The sequence below is a fragment of the Cupressus sempervirens genome, chromosome 4 (assembly GCF_028749045.1).
Source record: "Cupressus sempervirens isolate cs-2001-9-10 chromosome 4, ASM2874904v1, whole genome shotgun sequence".
NCBI classification, from domain to species: domain Eukaryota; kingdom Viridiplantae; phylum Streptophyta; class Pinopsida; order Cupressales; family Cupressaceae; genus Cupressus; species Cupressus sempervirens.
Genome location: NC_143121.1, coordinates 851,775,334 through 851,799,476, shown reverse-complemented (window position 1 = coordinate 851,799,476; position 24,143 = coordinate 851,775,334). Strand labels below are relative to the sequence as shown.

Here is a 24,143-nt window from a genome sequence, read left to right as displayed (position 1 = left end):
TCTTTTCCTCTCTCTCTTGACTTCTTAAATAAAAGGGTAATGTGACTCCTTGGCTTCCAAGAAGCCGTAACATAAAGAAATATCTTGGCGCTTGAATGCCAATTAAAAATGCCAAGTGTTCAATCGATTTTAAACAAGAAAAAGAATAAAAGGTTGGAAGAAGATTTGAAGGTTATAAATCGAAAAATATTATGGTTTATATCTATTTACGTATACATAGATATATTAAGGTGGCATTATTTTAATATAAAGAAAATAATATTATGGTGCCACTTTATATTTATATTTGTGTACGTACATAGGTATATATTAAAATAATATGGTGGAAGATCATTCAAAATTCTTTGAGGTACGTATTATATTTTAATTAAATTGTTTTGATGTTTTAAATTATTTATTTAATAGCTCATGCGGGTCCTTCAGTTGTATCTTGAAGTTCAAGTTGCTAGGTCCTTACCAAAGCAATTTAAGGTCATACCTGTCCTGATGATTGGACTAAGCTAGTATCCCATTCCGTTGATCTCGTTTAGCAATGCTTACCCCCTTCATCTTCTCCCACAATCACCCATGAAATACTTCCACAATAATAACAAGTTCCATAATAATTTTCATATAAATATTTAAAAGAATTTTATTATTAACCATAATTTCAAAGTCAAGCAACTGCTAAACATCACATGACAAATAATGGATAACGACCATCTTCATTAACAATTAATACAACGGATATAAATAACTACCTACTTCACACGATTATGAAAGGAGTCCGTTCAATCTAACAACTACGAGCAAATTTAAAATTAGGTCAAAATTTGGGATGTAACAAGAGATGAGCCTCTATTTGAGTGGCTCCAGAGCATGCAATTCACGTTTGAGATGATCCTGGTGGCAGAGGAAGGACTTAAAGAAATAGAAGCCAAAGTGGAAAAGGATCAAGACAGAGACTATGAACTCTTAAGAGGTCTACATATAGATTCCCATACTAGTGGACAAGGAAAGGGGATCATTGGAGTGGCTGTCATGCAAAAGAACTCTAGTTATATAGATGGCTTGACGGAGATGTCTTCCGATCATCGGAACAAAGTTTTCGAGCTTCAAAAACATGGCGAGTGTGTACATGTGGCTATGGAGGAGATACAAGAGCGGTTAAATGCCATCAAAGATTTAGCTAGAGAGCATTCCAAGTGGCTTTTGAGATACGCTAATGTACATGTTCATAGACGTGAAGAATTGATTCCAATCATTGTTGCTGCGAAGGCCTATAAGGCAAAGTTAGAAAAGGGAAAGAAGGCGAAGTGATTCATGTCCTGCCCTTTCATATTTTGATGTAATGATTGTAATATACAAATTAGCTTCTTGCCATTTGTCAACTTTGAGGAAATGAACCGATTTGAATCCCATTTTGTAAAGGTCATCTCGGAATCTTATATGTACTAAATTGAAAGAATAATAAAGGGTCGACTAATTTTTGGTGTGAAATACTTGATGTTGCATAGACAATTGAATGGTATTTTGTGTCAATTATTTTTTGTTCCATTCTATTCCATTCTATTTATGTTAGTTTTATGTTTTCTCTTTCATCTGAATTGAATCAAGGAATGAATGGAGTATCATTTTCCGGTTTCGAAATAGTAAACTAAAGATAATAGTATTGTTATCATAGGTTCAAGAGAATTCGCTTTTTGTGTTTTCCTTCAAGTCAGTCTTTCATCTTTGTAGTTAGTTTCCTGCTGACATCAGTTTAGTTTTTGTAATATGCATTGCTGAATCGTTAAGCTTTGCGGGTTCATAAGATGTGTGGATCCATAGACTTAACTAATCTTAAAATACCAACTCTTGCCTAAGTTAGTCCTTGTTTAGGCCTAGCTTGGTTTACCTCTCATGTTCTCAGGTTAAGAACACACCCCATTTTAGATTTAGAAGCAAACATAATTCATTGCAAATCACTATGCAATAGGGAGCTGTACCTAAGAATTCAGAGGGAAGTTAGTCATTTCATAACAACTTTCCAATTGTTGTAACCAGATGTTCACAAACTTGGGCGTTTAAGAGTTGAATTGAAAGGACAAATCTGTTTACCAACAATTTGTTCGCACAATCTAGATACATTATTTAGCATATGAGCATCCTTATTCAAGAGAGTGGAGATTTTGTTTTCATCTTGGAATACTAAGTATTCAATTCTGTATGTTGTACTGGAACAAAACTCACATCAACACTTACTAAATACATTAACTGAACAAATACATTTGTAGATAGATAAAGTGACTTAAATTGCTATTATGACTTGACTAATACAATATTATTGTAATAATACCTTTGTTTTCTTTGTTTTCTTGTGATTAATGGTTGCTGATATGGCTGCTTGCGCCCTTGCGTAATGTCCCCAATTTTGTCGGCATTAGAGTTTCAGGGATTAGCCTATTATTGTGATCCTCGTAGAGTAATTATTGTGGATAAAGGGTCTTCTGTGGCAGTGGCTTGGTTTGGGAGGGTCTTATCTTCTCCACATCTCAGTAAGCTGTAGGTTGGTCTTCATTGGCTCATATTGGACTTCATTTGGGTTTAGTTTTGTGTATTTACTATTTGTGGTAAGTTGGTGTTGATCAAAATGAACCCTTTCTATTTTTGGAAAGTGCATTTGGTCACATGGAGAAATAATAGATACGACTCCTATTTTAGACGACATATTTAAATGACGAGTATTTTGGGAGTTATTATTTTTTTAGTTGCCAAATTATTATTAATTATTAAATGGCTTATTATAAAGTTATAATTTAACTTTATAATTTCATTTAAGTTGAGAGTTGAGTTATCATTGGAAAGTGTCATTTATTAATTAGTTAAGCCAAGTCAAGTGAGAGAATCTAATGAAAGCTTCTATTTAATGTTGTGTGGTGAAGCTTCTTGAGTGAAGTTACATTTTGGCAACAAAAGGGAATCTGAAGGTTATAAATACTAGCTCATTTCATTGGGAAAAACATGCTTTGCTGGCTTTTTTTGAGTTCGAATTTTGTGCCCTTGCTGAAGTATAAAGGTCTGAATTCTGAGTTGTTCCATTGGATTTACAACTGAAGTATTGTAAATTCAAATTTGAGATTTTGTTTTGAGTTTGCATTGGCAATTGTGCTGAGGTATACAATTGGCCATTTCTCCTATTGTTTTACTATGGCTAAGGAGAAGATTAATTGTTGGAGCTGATTATTTTCTAACCTACTGCTGAGTATAGTAGTTTTGGAATTTGAGTCTTGTGGATCAATTTCTTAAGGTTTGCATCTTCTATTTTTGTCATTGCTGTTGCTTGGAAGAAAGTGTGTGAAATTTTGACATGTAATTTGATTCAATGCTGATGTAAATTGAATTGAGAGATAAATATGAAGTAGTTCAGTTTTTTTAAAGTTACATGGCATAGTAAATCAAATGCAAATCTATCATTGCCATTGAATTGAGCTTGGTCATCGACAGTGTTGCTAAAAATTTCCTAATCTTGGTGAATGTGATTTAGTCAGCCTTAGAGTTCTTTTCAGTAGTATTGTCATTGTATGCTAAATGTTTTGACGTAATGTCAAAAGTTAGAAATATTAGTATTTGTTAGAGCTATAGCCAAGCAAGGTTATTACAGTGGTATTAGAGCGGTTTCCTGCCAGCCTGCAGGAGTTGAGCTCAGTTTGATCAGTGCTTTATTTTGGAGATTTGGTTTTTAGCGTTATGGATGGTGACAGGAGGTTTGGTATTCATTACACCTGTAGAGGGCGTACTTCTCCGCCTAGGGATGGAGAATTTGAGATACAAGGTATTGTAAAACAGTTGGATGTGCTAGTGAATGAGTTGAATGAAAATTACAAAAGGATGGCCCAACTGATTTTGAATCCAAGATTTGAACAGAGCATGATATCACTTTTTCAAAGAGCGAAATGTGATGATACAGTTGCAGCTACAAATGTGCAAGACATTTCTTGTGAGACACCTCATGAGCTGAGCATAGTGGTGGTGGCACGTGATGAGAATTCATGTCGAGTCAAATGACGCAGTTGTTGGCATAAGTTCCCAGGATCATGTATTTGATGGTGATACAACGATAGTTGGAGTAGGAGCATGCGAGGATACTTTTATATCAACAACCACTTTTGTGGCGGTCCATCCATCTAGTGAGAAGTTTAGCAGTATGCATTCAGTTGTTGATGTGTGCCCTGATGATAGTACACACGTCATTGATGATGAGGTGAGTTGTATTCAGGTAGAGTCATGTCATAGTTCAAATCAACATAGTGGTGAGGTTTACTTTGTGGACAATCCTATGTTTGACATGGATGCAACATGGTTTTATGACAATCCACTGTTTGAGGTTGATGTTGATCACTCATCTGAGTGGAGTTGAACTCAATTTTCACTAACTATAGATTTGGTTCAATTTCTTGTCGTGGTAGTTGGTGATGTTCGTACGTTCATAGATTTTGACATGGTTACACCTATTGTTGATACAGTTGGCATGAGTGCATATGGTTCTTTTGTAGCTACATCTTTTTCAACGCATGTTGGTGATGATCAGGATTCCAGTCCAATATATATTATGTGGGTGGAAACAGGGAAGAAGAGATTGCATAGATCTTCTATGGAGTTGCCTTCTGGTGGCATTCTGACTTCTACATCATCAACACAAGTTTTAGGTGCTATGCTGCAAGATATGTTGATGGTTTTGATGATGTTGGCACATAGCTGGTTTAGTGTTGACGGGGATGCCATGTACTTCTTTATTTGGGATCTAGGTGGAAGTTGGAGTTCACCGTGTTGCCGGATTGCTTGAGGACAAGCAATCTCGGGGAGGGAGGGCTATAATGTTCCCAATTTTGTCGGCATCAGAGTTTCAGGGATTAGCCTATTATTGTGATCCTCGCAGGCTAACTATTGTGGATAGAGGGTCTTCTGTGGTAGTGACTTGGCTTGGGAGGGTCTTATCTTCTCCACATCTTAGTATTCTATAGGTTGGTCTTCGTTTGGGCTTAGTTTTGTGTACTTACTATTTGTGGTAAGTTGGCGTTGATCGAGATGGACCCTTTCTATTTTTGGAAAGTGTATTTGGTCACATGTAGAAATAATAGGTATGACTCCTATTAAAGACAACATATTTAAATGATGAGTATTTTGGGAGTTATTATATTTTTAGTGGCCAAATTATTAATAATTATTAAATGACTTATTATAAAGTTATAATTTCACTTAAGTTGAGAGGTGAGTTATCATTGGAAAATGTCATTTATTAATTAGTTAAGCCAAGTCAAGTGAGAGAATCTAATGGAAGCTTCTAATTAATGTTGCGTGATGAAGCTTCTTGAGTGAAGTTACATTTTGGCAACAAAAGGGAATCTGGAGGTTATAAATACAAGCTCATTTCATTGGGAAAAACATGCTTAGATATTTTATTTTCTTTTGATGCCTTTGTGGCTTTTTCTGAGTTTTGATTTTTGTGCCCTTGTTGAATTATAAGGCTTTGAATTTTGAGTTGTTCTATTGGATCTACAACTGAAGTATTGTAGATTCAAATATGAGATTTTGTTCTGAGTTTGCATTGGCAATTGTGCCGAGGTATACAATTGGCCATTTCTCCTACTGTTTTACTGTGGCTAAGGAGAAGATTAATTGTTGGAGCTGATTATTTTCCAACCTACTGCTGAGGTATATTAGTTTTGGAATTTGAGTCTTGTGGATCAATTTCTTAAGGTTTGCATCTTTCATTTTTGTCATTTTTGTTGCTTGGAAGAAAGTGTGTAAAATTATAAGATGTAATTTGATTCAATGTTGATGTAAATTGAATTAAGAGATAAATATGAAGTAGTTTAGTTTTTTTAAAGTTACATGGCATAGTAAATCAAATGCAAATCTATCATTGCCATTGAATTGAGCTTGGTCATCATCAATGTTGCTAAAAATTGCCTAATCTTGGTGAATGTAATTTAGTCAGCCTTGGAGTTCTTTTAGTAGTATTGTCATTGTATGCTAAATGTTTTGACGTAATGTCAAAAGTCAGAAATATTAGTATTTGTTAGAGCTATAGCCAAGTAGGGTTATTACACCTTGTCTTTGTTGACTTGGTGGTCAACACCTCCTTGGAGATTCGCGACATGGCTTAATTGTCTTCCCTGGGTAGTATTAAATTTGGCATTTGTATTGGGCATTGACTGTTCGAGCTTTTGATGCAACGTCAAATGATTCCAGCAATTGGTATTATAGCCTTGGGTCATGGGTTCGGGTCTCCCTTCAGTGGGTGCTGAAGGCTCAGTCAGTGCTGAGGGGGAGATTGTTGACTTGGTGGTCAGCACATCCTTGGAGATTCTTGACATGGCTTTACCGCCCCATGGGGTTGGGTTAAATCTGACATTTGTATCAGGCATTGACAATTCAAGCTTTTGATGCGACGACAAATGATTCCAATAGTCTTCTCTTATTTATTTGCACCTAACAGCCCAAGAACAACTCGGATCTCTTGTTCCACCTCTTTTGTTGCATTTTACCATGGCTTGATTTCGCAGTTGGGATTGTATACCTCACGATATTTGAGGCAATCAATGCTTTCATTTAGCTTATTCAAGCATGATAGGCAAACTACTCTTCCCAATGTTAGGCCCATAATGACATATTTCCAAGTAGTGATGCATGATAGACAAACTACTCTTCCCAATGTTAAGCCATAATGACATATTTCCAAGTACCGTCATCACTTCTTGCAAGTTTACTTCCATTTTGTTAATTCTAACCTGTTGTGGAGTCGGAGTTTTTTGTATGCAAACCTCTAACATTTTCAAAGACAAAAAACAATGTTTAGAAAAAGTTACAACAATATTAACATAAATTATTTTGGAAAAAAAAAAAAAACATGTTAATGCTTTTTAGATGTAATGTGGTAGTTGATTAGCAATAGCAATAATTAATTTAACTAAAAAAGTATTTTTTACTGTAGCGTAAACCCTATGGTCAGGACAAAGCCAGCTATGTTATTCACAAATACTTGTGTAAATCATATACGAAATGTACATAATTCAAATTCAGTGCACATAAAATTGTAAAAATGGCATAAAGAAATTAGCACATAAGATTTTGAATGGCTAGAAAAGAAATACTAGCATACAAACTCAAAATTCCTCAGATGTGGTCTTCAGATATGCTATAAACCCACTCCAGTTTGCTCAAAATGCATAAATGCTGGTGTGATCTTTTTCTTTGGGTGTGCAGGTCTCATGAAGGCAAAAAACTGGGTATTTTGCAGTGTTGAGAAGTGTTTTTTCTGTGTAGTTTCTGTGTTCGTCTTTCCATTTGAGCTTTGGTTGAATTTTCCCATGAATATGTTGTGTACTCATGCTAGGGAAGGAATAAGATTAAAACTCAGTGGGAAGATTTGGAGAGCAGTTAAAATTTATGGTCTGGATACACCTTTCTCAAGGTTGAACCATGTGCTCATTCTAGTGAAAGAACAGGGCTTGCCAAAAACTCAGTGGGAAGATTTGGGGAGCAGTTAAAATTTATGCCGTGGATAACACCTTTCTCGAGGTTAAACCATATACGAAACAAATAGCTGAATAAAATATAGTGACTGTTTAGGTTCTATATCTTTCTGTCTTGCATAGTTGGTAAATAAGCTTCTGCATATGCCATAACTCACCTAGATTCTCATTTGGAGAGTTGGTCATTGGGATTCTAACTTGAGCCCTAGTTTACAGGGCCGTGGATGTGACAAAATAGGCAGTAAAATCCAAATTGCAGAGTACATAATGATATGAAGATCATTGATTTTAGATGAGATGGACACATGTTTATTATCTTCATGCCTTCGTTACTAATATACACTCAGCATTCTTTTATAGACAATAGTTCAAGGATTATGTAGAGGTCATAGAATGTTTATATTAGAATATTATAATGTTTCTATAATGGTCATCTTAGTTAGTCTTTAGTTTATTAGGTAGTTTCTATTTCCGTCTTTAATTCACGATTGTTTCTTTTAGAAACATTGTCTTTTTAAATCTATATAATGAGGTTTCATCTCCTTTGTTTAATACAACTAAACAACATTGATTTACGATAACATGATACAGAGTAGTTCATGGGATTCATAAAATTTGGTGGATTTTTGAGGAAAATTCGAGCCTCCTTTGATCTGGAATTTTTTCCAAAAATTTGCTTTTCAATTTTAATAAAAATCGTTAGAGGTATTTATATGAAACTTTTGTGGTTCGTCTTCGAAGATTGTTGTTGGAAATCACAAGTTTGGTTAAGGTTTTTTTATCTCACGATTTCTTGGTTGTAGCTAAAGTCTTTGATTTTTGAGGGTTGCATGTTCTTGCATGTGCTGGTTTACCATGTGAAGTCTCGTGTTTTACCACCTTTAAAAAAATTTGGTGGGTTTTCATGATTTTTTTTCCTTAAAAACATTTTTGATGGGTTTTCATAATTTTATCCCTTGAAAAATTTCTTATGGGTTTCTATAATTTTTCCCTTAAATTTTTTTGACTGTAATTCACAAAGTTGCGTGGGATACCATGGTGGGTTTATAATTTTTTCCTCAAAATTTATTTGTTGGGTTTTACAGTTTTTCCTAAAAACGAAGTTTTGTATTCTATTATCCGTGTCTCGAGTTCTATTTTGTTTTGATTGATTTTTCACCTCAAAAATCATGCTGGGTTTTGATCAAATTTTCACCTCAAAAATTGTGTTGGGTTTTTGTCGATTTTTCTCCTCCAAAATCATGACTTTTTGCAATTTGTTTTGGAGCATAATGTTCATCTGGAAAGTTTGGAGGGTGTGCTAATTTTTTCTCAACATTGTGCTAGCTGTTCTCAGTGTTTGTCTCTGTCTCCAAGGAAGGGCAGCTTCGTTATCCAACATCAAGTTGAATGTTTTGTGATGATTCCAGGTCCAGATGTTTTGCTGATTCTGGGGGGGTTAGTGGCATTCTCATCTTAGTGGCAGGCTTTTGTTGTTGGAATTACAAGTGGGAAGAGAGTGAACTTCTGAGAGGGGGAGGGGGGGGGGGGCGTGGGTGAATCAGGAGTTTAAACTTGAACCCAAAAAAATTTCACCATTCATACATCACATGCGTTAATATATTGAAATAACATGTAAAGCATATGCATCAATCATGTAAACATGTAATCAAACACACATTACACCAAAAATGATTACCTAGAGACCCTCCAAGTGAGAAGGTAAAACAGGGGTGGGGATGACACCCACAAATCTTCACTATTGCAGCAATAAAGTTTATCCAATTAAGGTTACAATGATTTGACCATGAATCATGATCTGCCCTGTGAAAGGCCTGCCCTGTTAAAGGCTTACAAAGACTGTTAAGTCCCACGTTGTCAGAGGATTTCAACACCCTATTAGAAGTGTGCCTGGTTAGATGACTTCAACTTACGATTAAGCAAGCACCCTGTTAAAGGATTTCATATAGCCTATTAGGACTACTCTGTTAAGAGATTTAACTGAAATCATCTGTCAAAATGTCTCAGCATAGATCCTGTGGTTGGCACTTGCTTGCCTGATAACAGATCACCTCTGTACAATCTCTGATTGATCCTTCACGATCTGATGTATCAATGCTGTATCCTTCTTTATCCTCTGTTCTTCGCTAACTAATTCTGCAATACACTCTTACTGCTAAGTCACCTTGAATGCTCTGCAAACTATCTTGTTTTCTTTTCAATTCGATCATTCACCCCTTTTACATTGTTCTCATCATCGTAAAGAGTTTAGAGCTTTGTCCTCCTTAAGAAGACTCTGGTGGCTTAGGGTTAGGTATGAATCTATGGTTGAGATTCATCCATTTTACTGCTTAAACTTTCCCATTTTCTGATTGGCTGCATGTAATTGCATAGGGAATCTGCATATAGATTTGTCCTTATCTCCAAAAGATCAAAATCTATCCTTAAGTTGGCTTGAAAACAATTTACATAATGGTTTGTGCTATTACAAACAAATATGTCCAAACTGTGTCACTCGGCATGTGAGGTCTTTGATGCTCGACATACATTGTATTTCTACTTCTGACTCGGCACCTAAACTGCTTGGCATCCACTGTTTACTCGGCACTTGAATCACTTGGCATGGTCTATTTGCTCGGCACTCGAGTGACTCGACACTCATTGCAACTCAGCATGGTCTATTATTTACATGTTGTGCTTGGCATGTATTACTAATTCAACATAAACTAAGTAAATGTTTTAAGTGTGTTGACACTCACTTGTCAAAACCAATCTGAGATCAACACTTGTCTCTTGTTACAAAGCATTCTAAGAAGGGGACACCCTTCTTTGTTCATTTTTGGATGGATTTTGGCTTCTTGGTCATCAACATCTTGCAAATCAAGTGAGTGTCTCAACAACGACAAAATAGTTTTTAGAATTTGTGACATAAAGACATCTGTTAGACAATGACCATTAACAGAGGGTATTAGAATATTATAACATTTCTTTACTGGTCATCTTAGGTAGTCCTTAGTTTATTAGGTAGTTTCTATTTCCATCTTTAGTTCATGATTGTTCCTTTTAGAAATATCGTCTTTGTAAATCTATATAAGGAGCTTTCATCTCCTTTGTTTAAAACAACTACAACAATACGATTTTCCATAACACTTTTTAAGTGTATTGTAAACTTTTCCTCGATGAAGATAGATAGTGAGCAGCCACGTTAGATTTGTCAAATGCACTAATAGGTGAGGGGAGTCTTCTCTAACATAATGACCCAAGCAATGCTTTAAATGAAGTTTATTAATTTGTAATCAGCTATTGCAGTTTTGCTTGTCAAAAATTGAAAGATTTGATGTATAATACTCGTAATTTTTTATTTATTTGAGATTAATGAAATGTGAGGGCAATTGTGGGATTACTTCAATAAAGAACCTAATTTGTCTTAATAGACATCAATGAATGTTTTGAGCCAGTTAAGTAGTTTTTCTACATGGCAGCACAGTTAACAGATATGCTCCAAGAATTGGAACTGCCCAAACAAGCAACAAACATATTATGTAATGTTTGTTCACCAAAACCTTCGTCTTTGGCTTAAGAAAATTCAAGATTAGAAGTTACTTAGGTATTAAATAACTAAAAAGTTTAGCTTAGTGGCGTATTTTTGTTTATGAGTACGTCATATTCAATTGATTTGAACATTTTGTATTACTTATAGATCATGAACCTATGCCTTGACAATATCAAGTAAGGTCAAAGATGATCAACCAAATGATCTTGACAATATTGACTCATATTAATATGGATTGCAGCCAATCAGGAGCTATACTTTCACAATGAGAATTTCACCTTCTTGAATAAGGCATTTGATAGATTGTGATTGCAAGCAAGGAGAGTATATCTAGGGTACTTGAGCATTGTCATTGCATTTAGTAGCCCATGAGCCTCATAAGCTAATTGTGCTTTCAAGTGTTTTTTTGTAATTTGAGTAAATTCTCCAGTTTGTGGTTGGCAACATTGAACAAATTCTTGTTTTCGGTTTCTTGTCTAATGTTTCTATCCACTATTTTGCATGAAATGCTATAACAAATTTTGCCCTAGTTTTACAAACATTTTAGCATTTGATAAGTAGGAGATATTTTCCATAGCAATTCAAATTGTGATATTGCTATCAGAATTTAACTGTGTAGTTTTTGAGTCAAACTCATTCACCTCTGTGAGTTTCACTTAGATCCAATGAGTACTAAGTGTTCCATTTATTCTCATGAGAGATGGATTCATGTGAATCACTAGTCATGAAACATGGGTCAATGAGTTTGACTCGAAAACTACACAGTTAAATCGTGATAGCAATAACACAATTTTAACATTTTTTAGTCTGCCAGGGTATCTCTATTTAAGCTAGAGTAGTTGAAATCTATTTGTACTTTCACTTTGTGTCATATCCCCGTTCCGGCTGACGTCGTTTTGAGTGCCGGATCAGTCTATTATGGACTCTCGTAGACTGGTGGTTGTGATGAGAGAGTCATTTTGGTGTTTATTTGGAGATTGGATGGTTTATTATGCTCTTGGAGATAATATTTCTATTATATTTTATCATTACTTTTTAAATGGGGCCAAAATGTTATATTTTTTAGTTGAGGTGCACTTTTATTTTATAAAATTACTTTTTATCTAAAAAGTGCAATGAGGTTTTATAAGAATATTTTGGATGTCTCTAGAAGGTTAAGTGGCTTCTAGAGGAAGATTCTAAAAAGTAAATAAATAGACCCCATGGGTCTCTGATTTGGCATCCAAGTTTATTTTCTCTATTGAGTCTACTTGAGCATTTGTAGAGCCTGATGGTCTGCAAATATTCAGCTTAATCTTTGAGAACGATACCTCTCAAGTGATTGCATAAGTGAGGGGGTGAAAGACCCTCTGAAACGTTGCTCTTTGGAAGTAACATTCAGTTGCTTCAAGCTGTGCTTAATTGAAGTTTTAATTCACAGTCAGTAATTCTCAGCATTACATCATTGGAAGAGGAAGAAGACATCAAGAAGGGTTTGAATCGTACAAGGGAGTGCTCAGCCACATTCCTATTCAATTTTGGCACATTTTTAGGTGGATTTGTAGCAGGATTTGCAGGGATTTATCTCTGCCTTTTTCGGCTAGGTTTCAGATATACAAGTGCTGATTTTTCTGAGTAATTTCACAGGGGTTTAAGAACAGCATTTGGGTTCGATTTCATCCAAGGATACTCCACATTAATTACATCTATTTTGGGGAGGGTTTAGCAGAGTTTGAAGCACATTTTTTCTGCATTTCGAACTGGCATATGGAGGCAGGGATTTTGGTTCGAATTACTTCCATTGTGCAGCGTTTTGGTTTGAAGAAGGGTTCATTGCTTGTTACCAGCTTGGGTGCCCCTTTCTTACCCAGTTTCGCACCTTCTAAGGTGCATAAATTTTACAAACAAATCGCAGTACCAGTGCATAAGCTGTACTAGCATTTTCGTCAGCAGTAAAAATTGCAAAAAATATCTGCTATTGAAATCGCAGTCTCCCTTGACATCTGCGAATTTCTTCCAGGCATTTTCGGCAGTCATTGGGGCATTAAAAAAATCAGAAGAATTCGCAGGGACTGGGCATGGTACAGGCAGTTATGTCTGTCCAACAAATGCAATGATTTTGAAATATATAAATTGCAGCTACCTGGTTCAGTGGCGTCCATTTTTGAAGGGGTTTTGTTTGCAATACACAGTCATTATGTGCAGGTCCAGAAGCTGACAGTGCAGGCCCAGTTTGGTTGACGACATTTCTTCAGTATTTTGGCATCCTTCAGCACTTCCTAGGTTTCTATTTTGATTGCATTACATTTACAATTAGTAAAGAAAGGAAATAATAGTTTTAAAATTTGGCAATTAAATGTATGCTGAACTTGGGTATCGAATTAAGATTCAGTTTGTAATCCTTTTGCTAGCTGAAGTATTGCAGTGAACAAATAAGAAGGATTTGAATAAAACAATTTTAGTATTGGCCATCATTGCATATTTTTGAAGTGTTATCCTATGTTGCTTGCCAACTGTTTGTTAAATTGTCTCAGACTAGTCTAGTTCTTTTTGGCAACATTTTTACATCAGCTTGGAATTGTTACACAACAATATCATAAGTACAGAATTGACCTTCAGCAGTAGTATGCCAAGTGTTGGATGAAATTATACATGCTAGTATTAGTGGTTTGAAACGCTCAATTGGTAGGGGTCTTTACAGTGGTATTAGAGCTGTTTCCTGCCAGCCTGACTGGGTTATTTCAGAATGAATACAATTATCAGTATGGCGTTAACAGGAGACAAGGATTTGGAAGAAAGAATGCACAATGCAAAGAAGAAATTAGATTGCCCATTTCAGCGAACAGAGGACCTTCTAAGAACTTTGGAGGAGTTGGAAACTTATTTAGGCAAGTTTGATCAGTCAAGACCCGATGCTATGCAAACAGCTTTATCTCCAGCATTTGGTTCGTTGGTTAAGCCCCGATTATTGAGACATCATGATGAGGTAATAAGACTTACAACTCTCTCTTGCATTAGTGAAATTATGAGGATAATAGCTGGCCTTAATTCTTGTGACGATCAAATTATGAGAGAGGTATTTCATGCCATAGTAAAAAGCTTCGAAAAGTTGGACAAGATCCGGGACCCTTATTTCTCAAAGAGGGCAAGATTACTTGAAGTATTTGCAAGGCGTAGATTTGAAAACATTATGCTGGCAATAGGTTGTATTGGTGACATTAGCAGGATGTTTAACACATTTTGGAATATTATGGATGAGTTTCATCCCAACAGCGTATTAGCATCGATGCATTCCATCATGTTCACAATCTTGTTTGAGGAGGGTGAAATTTCTAAACTTTTGGCAGAAGATTTATGGTGGGTTTGGACAAAAAAGAGGAATGTGTCACCTATGGCATGTACGTGGTTAAAGAGCTTGATTGATAGGCCTAAGGATCGAAGTACTTTTCCTATAACAGGAAGAAACTTGTATGAGGAGTTTAACAGACATGCTGATTCGATACAGGGAGACATTAGCACATCTTCAGGTGATGGTTTATCTGTATCATTTTCACAGGCAGAAGTGGTTACAGATGTTGTGCAGGTTGAGCCAGTTGCATCAGAAGGTGATATCATAGGCACACTGGATTGTGTGATTGGCACAGATAGTGATTCCAGTACAATTGGGTTGGATAAAGTTATAACAGTTGAGGATACTGTCATGTTTGAGGATAGTACGATTGATCAGAAAGTGAGCATTAAGGACTTTTCAAAAAATGAGTATCAGGCACAGTTGGATGCTTCTTCGCATGAGATAGAGGCTAGTTGTTCTTCACGTGTTTTAGCAAGCTTGTTGAAGACGAAGAAAAGGGATATTGTCATGGCTTTATCTCATCATGACAGGATGCGTGGATTGATTGAGAATCACATTTGGATGATTCAATTGCAGGAGAGACAGAAAGGAGTCACAACAGGTTCTTCTTGTGACGACTTACAGCAGATCAAGGAAGGCATGGAAGCAATGAAGGTAAGTTACATACACCTCTTTCAGATCGTGATCATCTCCTTAATCTTGTGGGGGTCTATTCAGATGCATCGAAGAAGAAGGAAGAGGAGGTCGACCGATTTTCTCATGAGCTGGAGGATACTCGAAATTCCCTGATGTATACTCAGTTGGCTCTCCAGGATTCTGAGAGACATGTGGACAAGCTTCGTCTCGAGGTGAGTTCAGTTCAGGAGTTAGCGCATATGACAGGGACTCAGTTTTCTTTTACAGTCGGGTCACATGTTGAGAACGATATGAGTATGTCTAGCATTCACACTCCGGATTTGGAGATTGTAGTAGGTACAGTAGACAGGTGTGTGAAGTCAGTTGGTATTGTTCACATTACTCAGGTGAGGAGTTTACTTGAGTTGCCAGTTGATTTCTGTTCATGGATTAGATGTTGGGATCCTTATTTTAGTACTTGGGATTGTTTTGACCGGAGATATCTATCATTCTTTGGTAATAGTATCTGTTGCACCATCATGGACTTGATTAGTAGTTTACCAGGTGTAGTTCTCATCCATGCCAGCAGCTTGTCTGATGCTGGAATTAGTTTTTATACACCCATGTTGGGCATTGTTCATGTATCCAGTCGACCATTCTTGTTGGAATGGATTGATGATCTCTTAGATATGATAGAGCTTACAGAAGAGTCCCAGGATCTGATTACTATAGATGACACCCAGGGGGATGTTGTGGATAGTGTCGAGGACTTAGTCTCTTCAGCGGGTTCCTTTGATACAGAGGTTTTTGATGTTGATGTTTTAGTCGCTCCGTTTGATGATATGAGTTCAGTAGTTGGTCTGCAGAATTTGGATGGCAGTATTACAGATGATAGCTATTCTGAGGTTACTTCTTTGGACAATGTACGGGGGGTAGAGTATAGGAGTTCGACTAGTCAGCACAATCATGTGTCTAGTCAGCTGAGAGTTGGCAAGCGAGACATTTCTATCGCTTGCGAGCATTTCGATGTTGCTCGTCAGTTGTTAGCAGTTTATGGATGGGGTTCCCATACTAGTGATGGGCAGGGAGGTAGTTATCTTTCCTTGACAAAGATCCACTCTTTATGGGAGGCTATCCGGATTTTGAGCCAGAATTATATGCAGTTGGTAGCCGATAGAGATTATCTTATGGAGTGGGGCAGTACAGCATATGACGCGTTATTGGTCAAGGAAGATGAGGTGAGTGAGCTTACTCAGCAGCTCGAGGTGACTTTTGAGTTTCTTGAGAGTACACAGTTGGCTTTCGAGGAATCACAGTTTCATTTAGTTGAGGTAACTATGGAGCTAGAGCAACTTCAATCTTTACCAGATTCTGTACAGTCATAGACCATGGTGTTTGGTGATCCGAGGATGTCCATGGTCGAGGTTGATAGAGGCAGTGGAGATGAGGATATATCTGTCCTCGATTCTAGTACTGGCATGTTTGGTTCATTTTGACTGGAGGCAGGTTCAGTTGAGTTGGGCACTGCAACTGAGCATTGTGGTATGTTTGACTTGGTGATGGTCTCTACTACTGATGGCACGGTGACTAGTGATGTTGTTGTTGATTCTATGCCTTTGGTTATATCATCCTTTGACTTAGCTGATGATCAGTCACAGTTGGTCGTATCACGTCCGCAGGATGAGTCTTTGACGGGGATTGGTTCTTTTTACCGGCATTATATTGCAGGGTGTGTTCATTGGTTTGCTTTTGATCCAGGTGTTGAGGACTTGATGGTCGTCAGATTTGGTTTGGGCTCTAGTTTTTGCTATCTACCGTGTGATGACTATTCGCCATCAGTGGTGCATGGGAGTTTTGGTGTTGAGACTGTGGCCAGTGATTTGCAGAGATATGTTGATTGCAGTAGGTGTACAATGTGTGGATTCTCCGCACTTGGCGCAGTTCCATTTGGGAGTTGTTGCAGAGTTGGATTGTACATTCCACTTAAGCCAGTGGGATGTGTTGATGGTATCTACTTGGGTTCTGATGTTTTCAGAGTTGGTGTCACATGGGTTCTTGACTGTGGCAGTTATGGAGTTGGGGTTCAGTTGAGCAGTGGTTCACGATTCATTTCTGGATTCCTCTTGGTTATATTGCAGGAGCCGACGTTGATTGACAGAGTTTCAGATCATAGCTACATTTGGGATCCGGGTGGATGGATTGGTTTCTTGTTCAGCCATTGCTTGAAGACAAGCAATTTTAGGAAGGGCAGATTGTCCTGTCCCCATTCCGACTGATGTCTTTTTGCGTGCCGGATCAGCCTATTATGGACTCTCGTAGACTGGTGGTTGTGATGAGAGAGTCATTCTGGCGTTTATTTGGAGATTGGATGGTTTATTATGCTCTTGGAGATATTATTTCTATTATATTTTATCATTACTTTTTAAATGGGGCCAAAATGTTATATTTTTTAGTTGAGGTGCACTTTTATTTTACAAAGTTACTTTTTATCTAAAAAGTGCAATGAGGTTTTATAAGAATATTTTGGATGTCTCTAGAAGGTTAAGTGGCTTCTAGAGGAAGATTCTAAAAAGTAAATAAATAGACCCCATGGGTCTCTGATTTGGCATCCAAGTTTATTTTCTCTATTGAGTCTACTTGAGCATTTGTAGAGCCTAATGGTCTACAAATATTCAGCTTAATCCTTGAGAACGATACCTCTCAAGTGATTGCATAACTGAGGGGGTGAAAGATCCTTTGAAGGGTTGCTCTTTGGAAGTAACATTCAGTTGCTTCAAGCTGTGTGGTTAATTGAAGTTTTAATTCACAGTCAGTAATTCTCAGCATTACATCATTGGAAGAGGAAGAAGGCATCAAGAAGGGTTTGAATCTTACAAGGGAGTGCTCAGCCACATTCCTATTCAATTTTGGCACATTTTTAGGTGGATTTGTAGCAGGATTCGCAAGGATTTATCTCTGCCTTTTTCGGCTAGGGTTTCAGATATACAAGTGCTGATTATTCTGAGTAATTTCACAGGGGTTTAAGAACAGCATTTGGGTTCGATTTCATCCAAGGATACTCCACATTAATTACATCTATTTTGGGGAGGGTTTAGTAGAGTTTGAAGCACATTTTTTCTGCATTTCGAACTGGTATATGAAGGCAGGGATTTTGGTTCGAATTACCTCCATTGTGCAGCGTTTTGGTTTGAAGAAGGGTTCATTGCTTGTTACCAGCCTGGGCGCCCCTTTCTTACCCAGTTTCGCACCTTCTAAGGTGCATAAATTTTACAAACAAATCGCAGTACCAGTGCATAAGCTGTACTGGCATTTTCATCAGCGGTAAAAATTGCAAAAAATATCTGCTATTGAAATCGCAGTCTCCCTTGACATCTGCGAATTTCTTCCAGGCATTTTCGGCAGTCATTGGGGCATTAACAAAATCAGAAGAATTCGCAGGGACTGGGCATGGTACAGGCAGTTATGTCTGTCCAACAAATGCAATGATTTTGAAATATATAAATTGCAGCTACCCGGTTCAGTGGTGTCCATTTTTGAAGGGGTTTTGTTTGCAATACACAGTCATTATGTGCAGGTCCAGAAGCTGAGAGTGCAGGCCCAGTTTGGTTGATGACATTTCCTCAGTATTTTGGCATCCTTCAGCACTTCCTAGGTTTCTATTTTGATTGCATTACATTTACAATTAGTGAAGAAAGGAAATAATAGTTTTAAAATTTGGCAATTAAATGTATGCTGAACTTGGGTATCGAATTAAGATTCAGTTTGTAATCCTTTTGCTAGCTGAAGTATTGCAATGAACAAATAAGAAGGATTTGAATAAAACAATTTTAGTATTGGCCATCATTGCATATTTTTGAAGTGTTATCCTATGTTGCTTGCCAACAGTTTGTTAAATTGTCTCAGACTAGTCTAGTTCTTTTTGGCAACATTTTTACATCAGCTTGGAATTGTTACACAACAATATCTTAAGTACAGAATTGACCTTCAGCAGTAGTATGCCAAGTGTTGGATGAAATTATACAGGCCAGTATTAGTGGTTTGAAAGGCTCAATTGGTAGGGGTCTTTACACTTTGATATGTCTATGATGTATAAATGAATGTACTATGTGTGAGACTAACCTTGCTCTTGAGAAAGAACAATTTTTTATTATTAATGTACATAGATGGCCAAACATTGTTACTCACAATTCAGAATATCTAAATTAAATAGTGGCCTAGAGCTATATGTTTCTTTGCTTTGTGAATGAATTACTAGCGTAATACAGTTTGCATTTTACGACTTCCCATTCTATATTTTATTCTATTAGTGCGATGAAACAGTAAGTCTATTAGCTTTGTTCTCTGCGATTCATTTATCTTCTTTTAGAGAGCAGTTGTACAAAATTCTGATTACATGATGTTCTTTTCTGGTCTTTATTTACATACAGGATAATGGAAGGGGAATGCCACATGATGATATTCCAAATATGCTTGGAAGAGGTGAAATATCTTATGTTCCATGATGTTGATTTATTTATTTGTTTGGTCTTTTGTGAAATGGTCCAAAAGATTTATATTAGAGATAGTCAACCTCGTATGCCTTGAAAAGGAGGTTGTATATTCCTTCAAGATAACAAGATTTGGTTGAATTCTGTATTTACAATGTAGTGCTTTCTGGAACGAAATATGGGCTCAGACAAACACGTGGAAAGTTTGGACTAGGTGCAAAAATGGTGAACACATTCTTCATTCCCTTAAATTGGCATTTCTTTCAAAGCAAGTGTAATACACTCCAAACTTTTAGATTTTATAATGAAATAAATATAGCTAAGATCTCGGGTGCTACTATATTTTGTTGAAAGAAATATTAAGAATGCCCTTATTGTAGGAGGCAGTGAATACAATGTATTTGAGTTGTCGGAGATAAATGGCTCAATAAATATACACTGTAAGGCTATATAGTATAATGGTATAAACACAAAGCAAAGAAGACAATTACAAGAGTCTTTAGGAGGTGAGGGAAACATATGATTGTTATGAATGACATTCCCTTTAATCACATAAGCATAGGTTAGCATGTAATCTAATTAGGAATACCAAGGGATATGATAAATTGGTATTCCTACTGACATATTTAAAAGGTGGTTGGTTCAGTTCACTGCACTTTCATTTCACATATCTTGTTGGAAATTAGACTAGATAATTCATGGCTGCAATTGGCTACTCCGTATTTAATCTTTGTGAATTCCAGTTTAGGGAATGTTTTCTTCAATAATAGGTTAAGTAGGAGTCTGTAATGTCCCCTACTTAATGTGTTCATCAGGGTGAATAGATTAGCTTATGATAGGAGCTCCTATAGGCCAATGAAGTGATTAGGGAGCTCATTTGGCAGTATTTTGAGGAGTTACTATTTTTAGTACATTAGTGGGAGTCAAGTGATATGAAAATTTCCAGTGTTCGGCTTGGTGGATTTGGTTGAACTCTTTCCGATGAGCTATCATACATGGTATTTTGAGTTCGACTGTTATATGACTTTAATGTCAAAGTTAATTTACTTTATTATAAAGTGATAATTAAAGAAAAGACTTATCAATTAAGTCATTTTATTATAAAGTTGTTTTAAAAAAGTGTTTCCCATTTATCCCACATTGCTTATGAAAATGAAGTCGACTTCTTGGAGGACTTTGTATTCTCTTGGCTAGAATGAGCTGGGGTATGCTTGGATGATATTACTATTATGCTATTGGATTTCTGGGAAATCTAATTGTTGAGCTTGGAGGACGAAATCCCTCTTTGCTAGCATTCTCTTCATTGTTGAAAGACAGAGTTAGTAGGATTATTGAGTGTTTTCATTCAAGGAAACATAGTGGGATTTATTGGTGATTTCACACATAGTTTTAGAGAGCTTTGAAGTTCAGGCTAGAAGTTGATTGCAGTACCATGAATAGTGTTTTTGCTACAGTACCATGAATAGTGATTTTTCTACAAGGCCTTGAATAGTGAAATTGCTACAGTATCATGAATAGTGCTGCTACAGTGCATGAACAGTGTTGCATTGAGTTTCTTGTCCATTCTTGCCAATTAAAGGTTGGGACACTGTCACTTCATCTGCAAATCACTACAGCATCTACTTCCAGGTTCCTTCCATCATACTGCTCATTTTAGGCATTGTAATTGTTAAATACCAGTCTGAATATTTGTTGCATCCTATAAGGCAATTGTATGTAAACATTTCTATTGCAAAATCAATATTTTATCCGCAAATAAGGAGGTTCCAGACTTTGCTTATTTATTGTTGTATGTTTGCTAAGTGTTTGTCAAATGCCATGTTGAAAGTAGCACTCTAATTGATAATACATAGAGGTCTGCAAGTCTCCTAAAAAAAAGAAAAATGGGGTGGTTATTACAGAGCTAGGACCACAATCCTCTTCCAACAGATGAGCCAGAAGCCTTTAGCCATGGGTGAACCAATGTTAGAGCTATATGTCTTTATGCTTTTGGAATGTTATTAATTATGTTAACACTATATGTGTTAGCTACTGATACAACTGAAAACAGAATGCAAATGGACTTATTCTCATTTTTCACTTAATTAGCTATTGAGGGGAATTATGAGATGATTGGACTACCATTTCATTACCTTTTCCTATTACTGGTCTTCTTTTATCAAGATAAATGGATCTGTTAATTTTGAAGGAATTAGAAGTTGTCCCTGAATATGTCATATATGTTACTGGATTCCTCTGCTAATGTCCGGAGCCTGGTTCTGGTAGGGTTCTGATACTGGTTCTGTCCGGATTCTGGCAGGATTCGGGCTGGGAATCCGGATTCCCATCTGGAATCCTGCTGGAATCTGGGGATGTGGGTGCAAATATCATTAATATTTGATAAGCAGGGCCCTGATTCTGAATATCATTAGGTGCAAAAATAAAGCAGGAAATATTGTCCCTGAAGTTTTCAACACTTCTCAGAGAGCTTTTCCATGTTCATACTGCTGTACAAAGTATATACTACATATTCCAAAAACTCGTGTTTCTCTCACTTGTCCCAAAATGGCTTGTCTGAACACTGAGCATCTGAATTCCAACTGGTAGATAAAAGGCCGTATTTATCTCAATTGTACATATCAATCTGCCAAAACAACTTGCATGATATTTTTCTAATACCCATCACATGCATTGCACCACAATAGGAACCAAGAAACCTCCGTAGAATATTAGCATGATATAGCAAAACACAAGATACACGATTTTCTTTTTCACCATGGTCCATTATATATATCATTCTGTTACTAGTTGTAGTTTTTACAGTTCAGTGCCGTCTCTATTATTTTTGTAACTTTTGTGATTGTGGTTGGAATGCATGTGATGCAGGAGTATCCAGAGGTATAAGGGCAATCTTGTGTCACCCAAAAAAATGTACTTAGACTTAGTTTCTGTTTCATGTCTTTACATTTTTGGATACCCATTTGGGTCAAATAAAGGTTCCAACTCTCACAGTTCAACTATCAGTGTGCTAGAAAATCCCGAAAAAATAGGAGCATGCAATTTGGCCATCATTTTGGTGACCTAGAAAGTGTGAATTGGCCAGATGAATGTAATTGTGATTTAGAGCATTCCAGAAAAAGAATTAGGTCAAAAGGCCCCACGGTTTGAAAGTTATTGCAGTTTTTCGAGTTTTGGAGACCTCCGAAGAATGCTTCAAAGTCAGGTTAGGGGCATTAAATGACCTCGAAAAGGGCCGAAAAATGGGGGACGAGCAAAGCTGGTCCATAGGGCTATAGAGCGCTTCGAGAGCTTTCCGAAAATGTAAACGGTTCGTCAATCGGAGCTACGGTTCAAAAGTTATGCCTCCTAGAAGTTCGGTTACCGTTTCTAGATTCTTCTAGATTTGCACCGACTTCTAACGCAGCTTCTGGAACCTTCTATTTGGTCGGTGAATGCCTACTAGCACTTTTTAGAATGTACTCCTAGTCCTTAACCCTCCGGGGTCTATTTAAGGAGATTTCTGGCATTGTAAAAGGTAGTTCGGAGTGGAGTTTGAGAGGAGGTACTGAAAGGAAAAATTATCTCCAGATTTATGCTATTGTAAGCTCTTAGGGCATGTTTTGAAGTTTATTTTCTCTGTATTGTTTTTACTAGCTTATTTTCTCAGTTAATATAATTTTCCCTTTTCTGTTGTGTCCATTCTGTTCTTGGGGTTGTATTATTCTGTTCTTGGGTTGTGTCTTCATCAAGTGGTATCAGAGCAGGTTTTCCTGAGTGTGTAGACAGAACGCCGACTGTGAGGTAGTTTGCACCAGGACTATGTGGTTGTGGGTTCGAGTTAGAAGATGCCTCCACGAAGAGAGCGTGGTGGAAGGGCCAGAGCTATTAATCCTGAGGAGGTTAGAGCCCTCCAAAGGCAGGTGCGACATTGCAAGAGGAGCTTCGTAGAGGAGCAAATGTTGCCGCAGGTGACAACAGTGAGGATGACAATGAAGAAGAAGTAATGGGACTAGAAGAGGAATTTGACGGGGAAGTTCTGAATCAGGCAGAGGAAAGGCTTTTTAGGGCCATTTCTAAGTTTGGGAAAAGACCCACAATTGAAGTGGGTGTATTTTCAGGAAATCTGAAACTAGATGAGTTGATCGATTGGATCAATGAACTGGAAGAATACTTTGAGTATGAGGATATTAGGGACCCAGATAGGGTTAAGTTTGCAAAGGAAAAACTGAAAGGCCATGCCAAAATCTGGTGGCAAGAGGTTCAATTGGAAAGAAACAGAAGAGGAAAGGAGAAGATCACAAGGTGGGATCGCATGGTGGACAAATTGAAGAAGTAGTTCATTCCTGTGGACTATGAGCTTGATTTGTTTAAGAAGATGCATGGGTTAAAGCAAGCAGGAAGATCAGTCCAAGAATATATAGAGGAATTTTACCAACTCTTGATTAGAGCGGGGCATGCAGAAGCAAATAAGGAGAAGGTTGCTCGTTATATCAGTAGGTTGCGACCTAGCATCCAGGAGGAATTAAGTCTAGTAAGAATGACCAGCGTTGAAGAGGCATACCAGTTTGCCCTACGGGTTGAAGAGAAGCTAAATAAAAGATTTGAAGGAAGACAAAGAGGGTGCGGTCAAGGAGGAAGGGGAAGCGGTAGATCATCTGGAGGACGCAATGAAACTCAAAAGAAAAATGAAGATGAGGGTACTA

General features: G+C 37.1%; 1 protein-coding gene across 2 annotated transcripts in view; it reads left to right on the top strand.

Moving 5' to 3' along the window:
• The window catches only part of LOC149564051 (DNA topoisomerase 6 subunit B-like), a 111,093-nt gene that overhangs the window by 34,383 nt on the left and 52,567 nt on the right, over window positions 1-24,143 (top strand). For both annotated transcript variants that reach the window (XM_089827150.1, XM_089827149.1), the window contains 2 exons: window positions 19,402-19,453; window positions 19,622-19,686. In XM_089827150.1, the coding sequence (XP_089683276.1) occupies window positions 19,402-19,453; window positions 19,622-19,686 (117 nt within the window). The remainder of the gene's footprint in view (window positions 1-19,401; window positions 19,454-19,621; window positions 19,687-24,143) is intronic.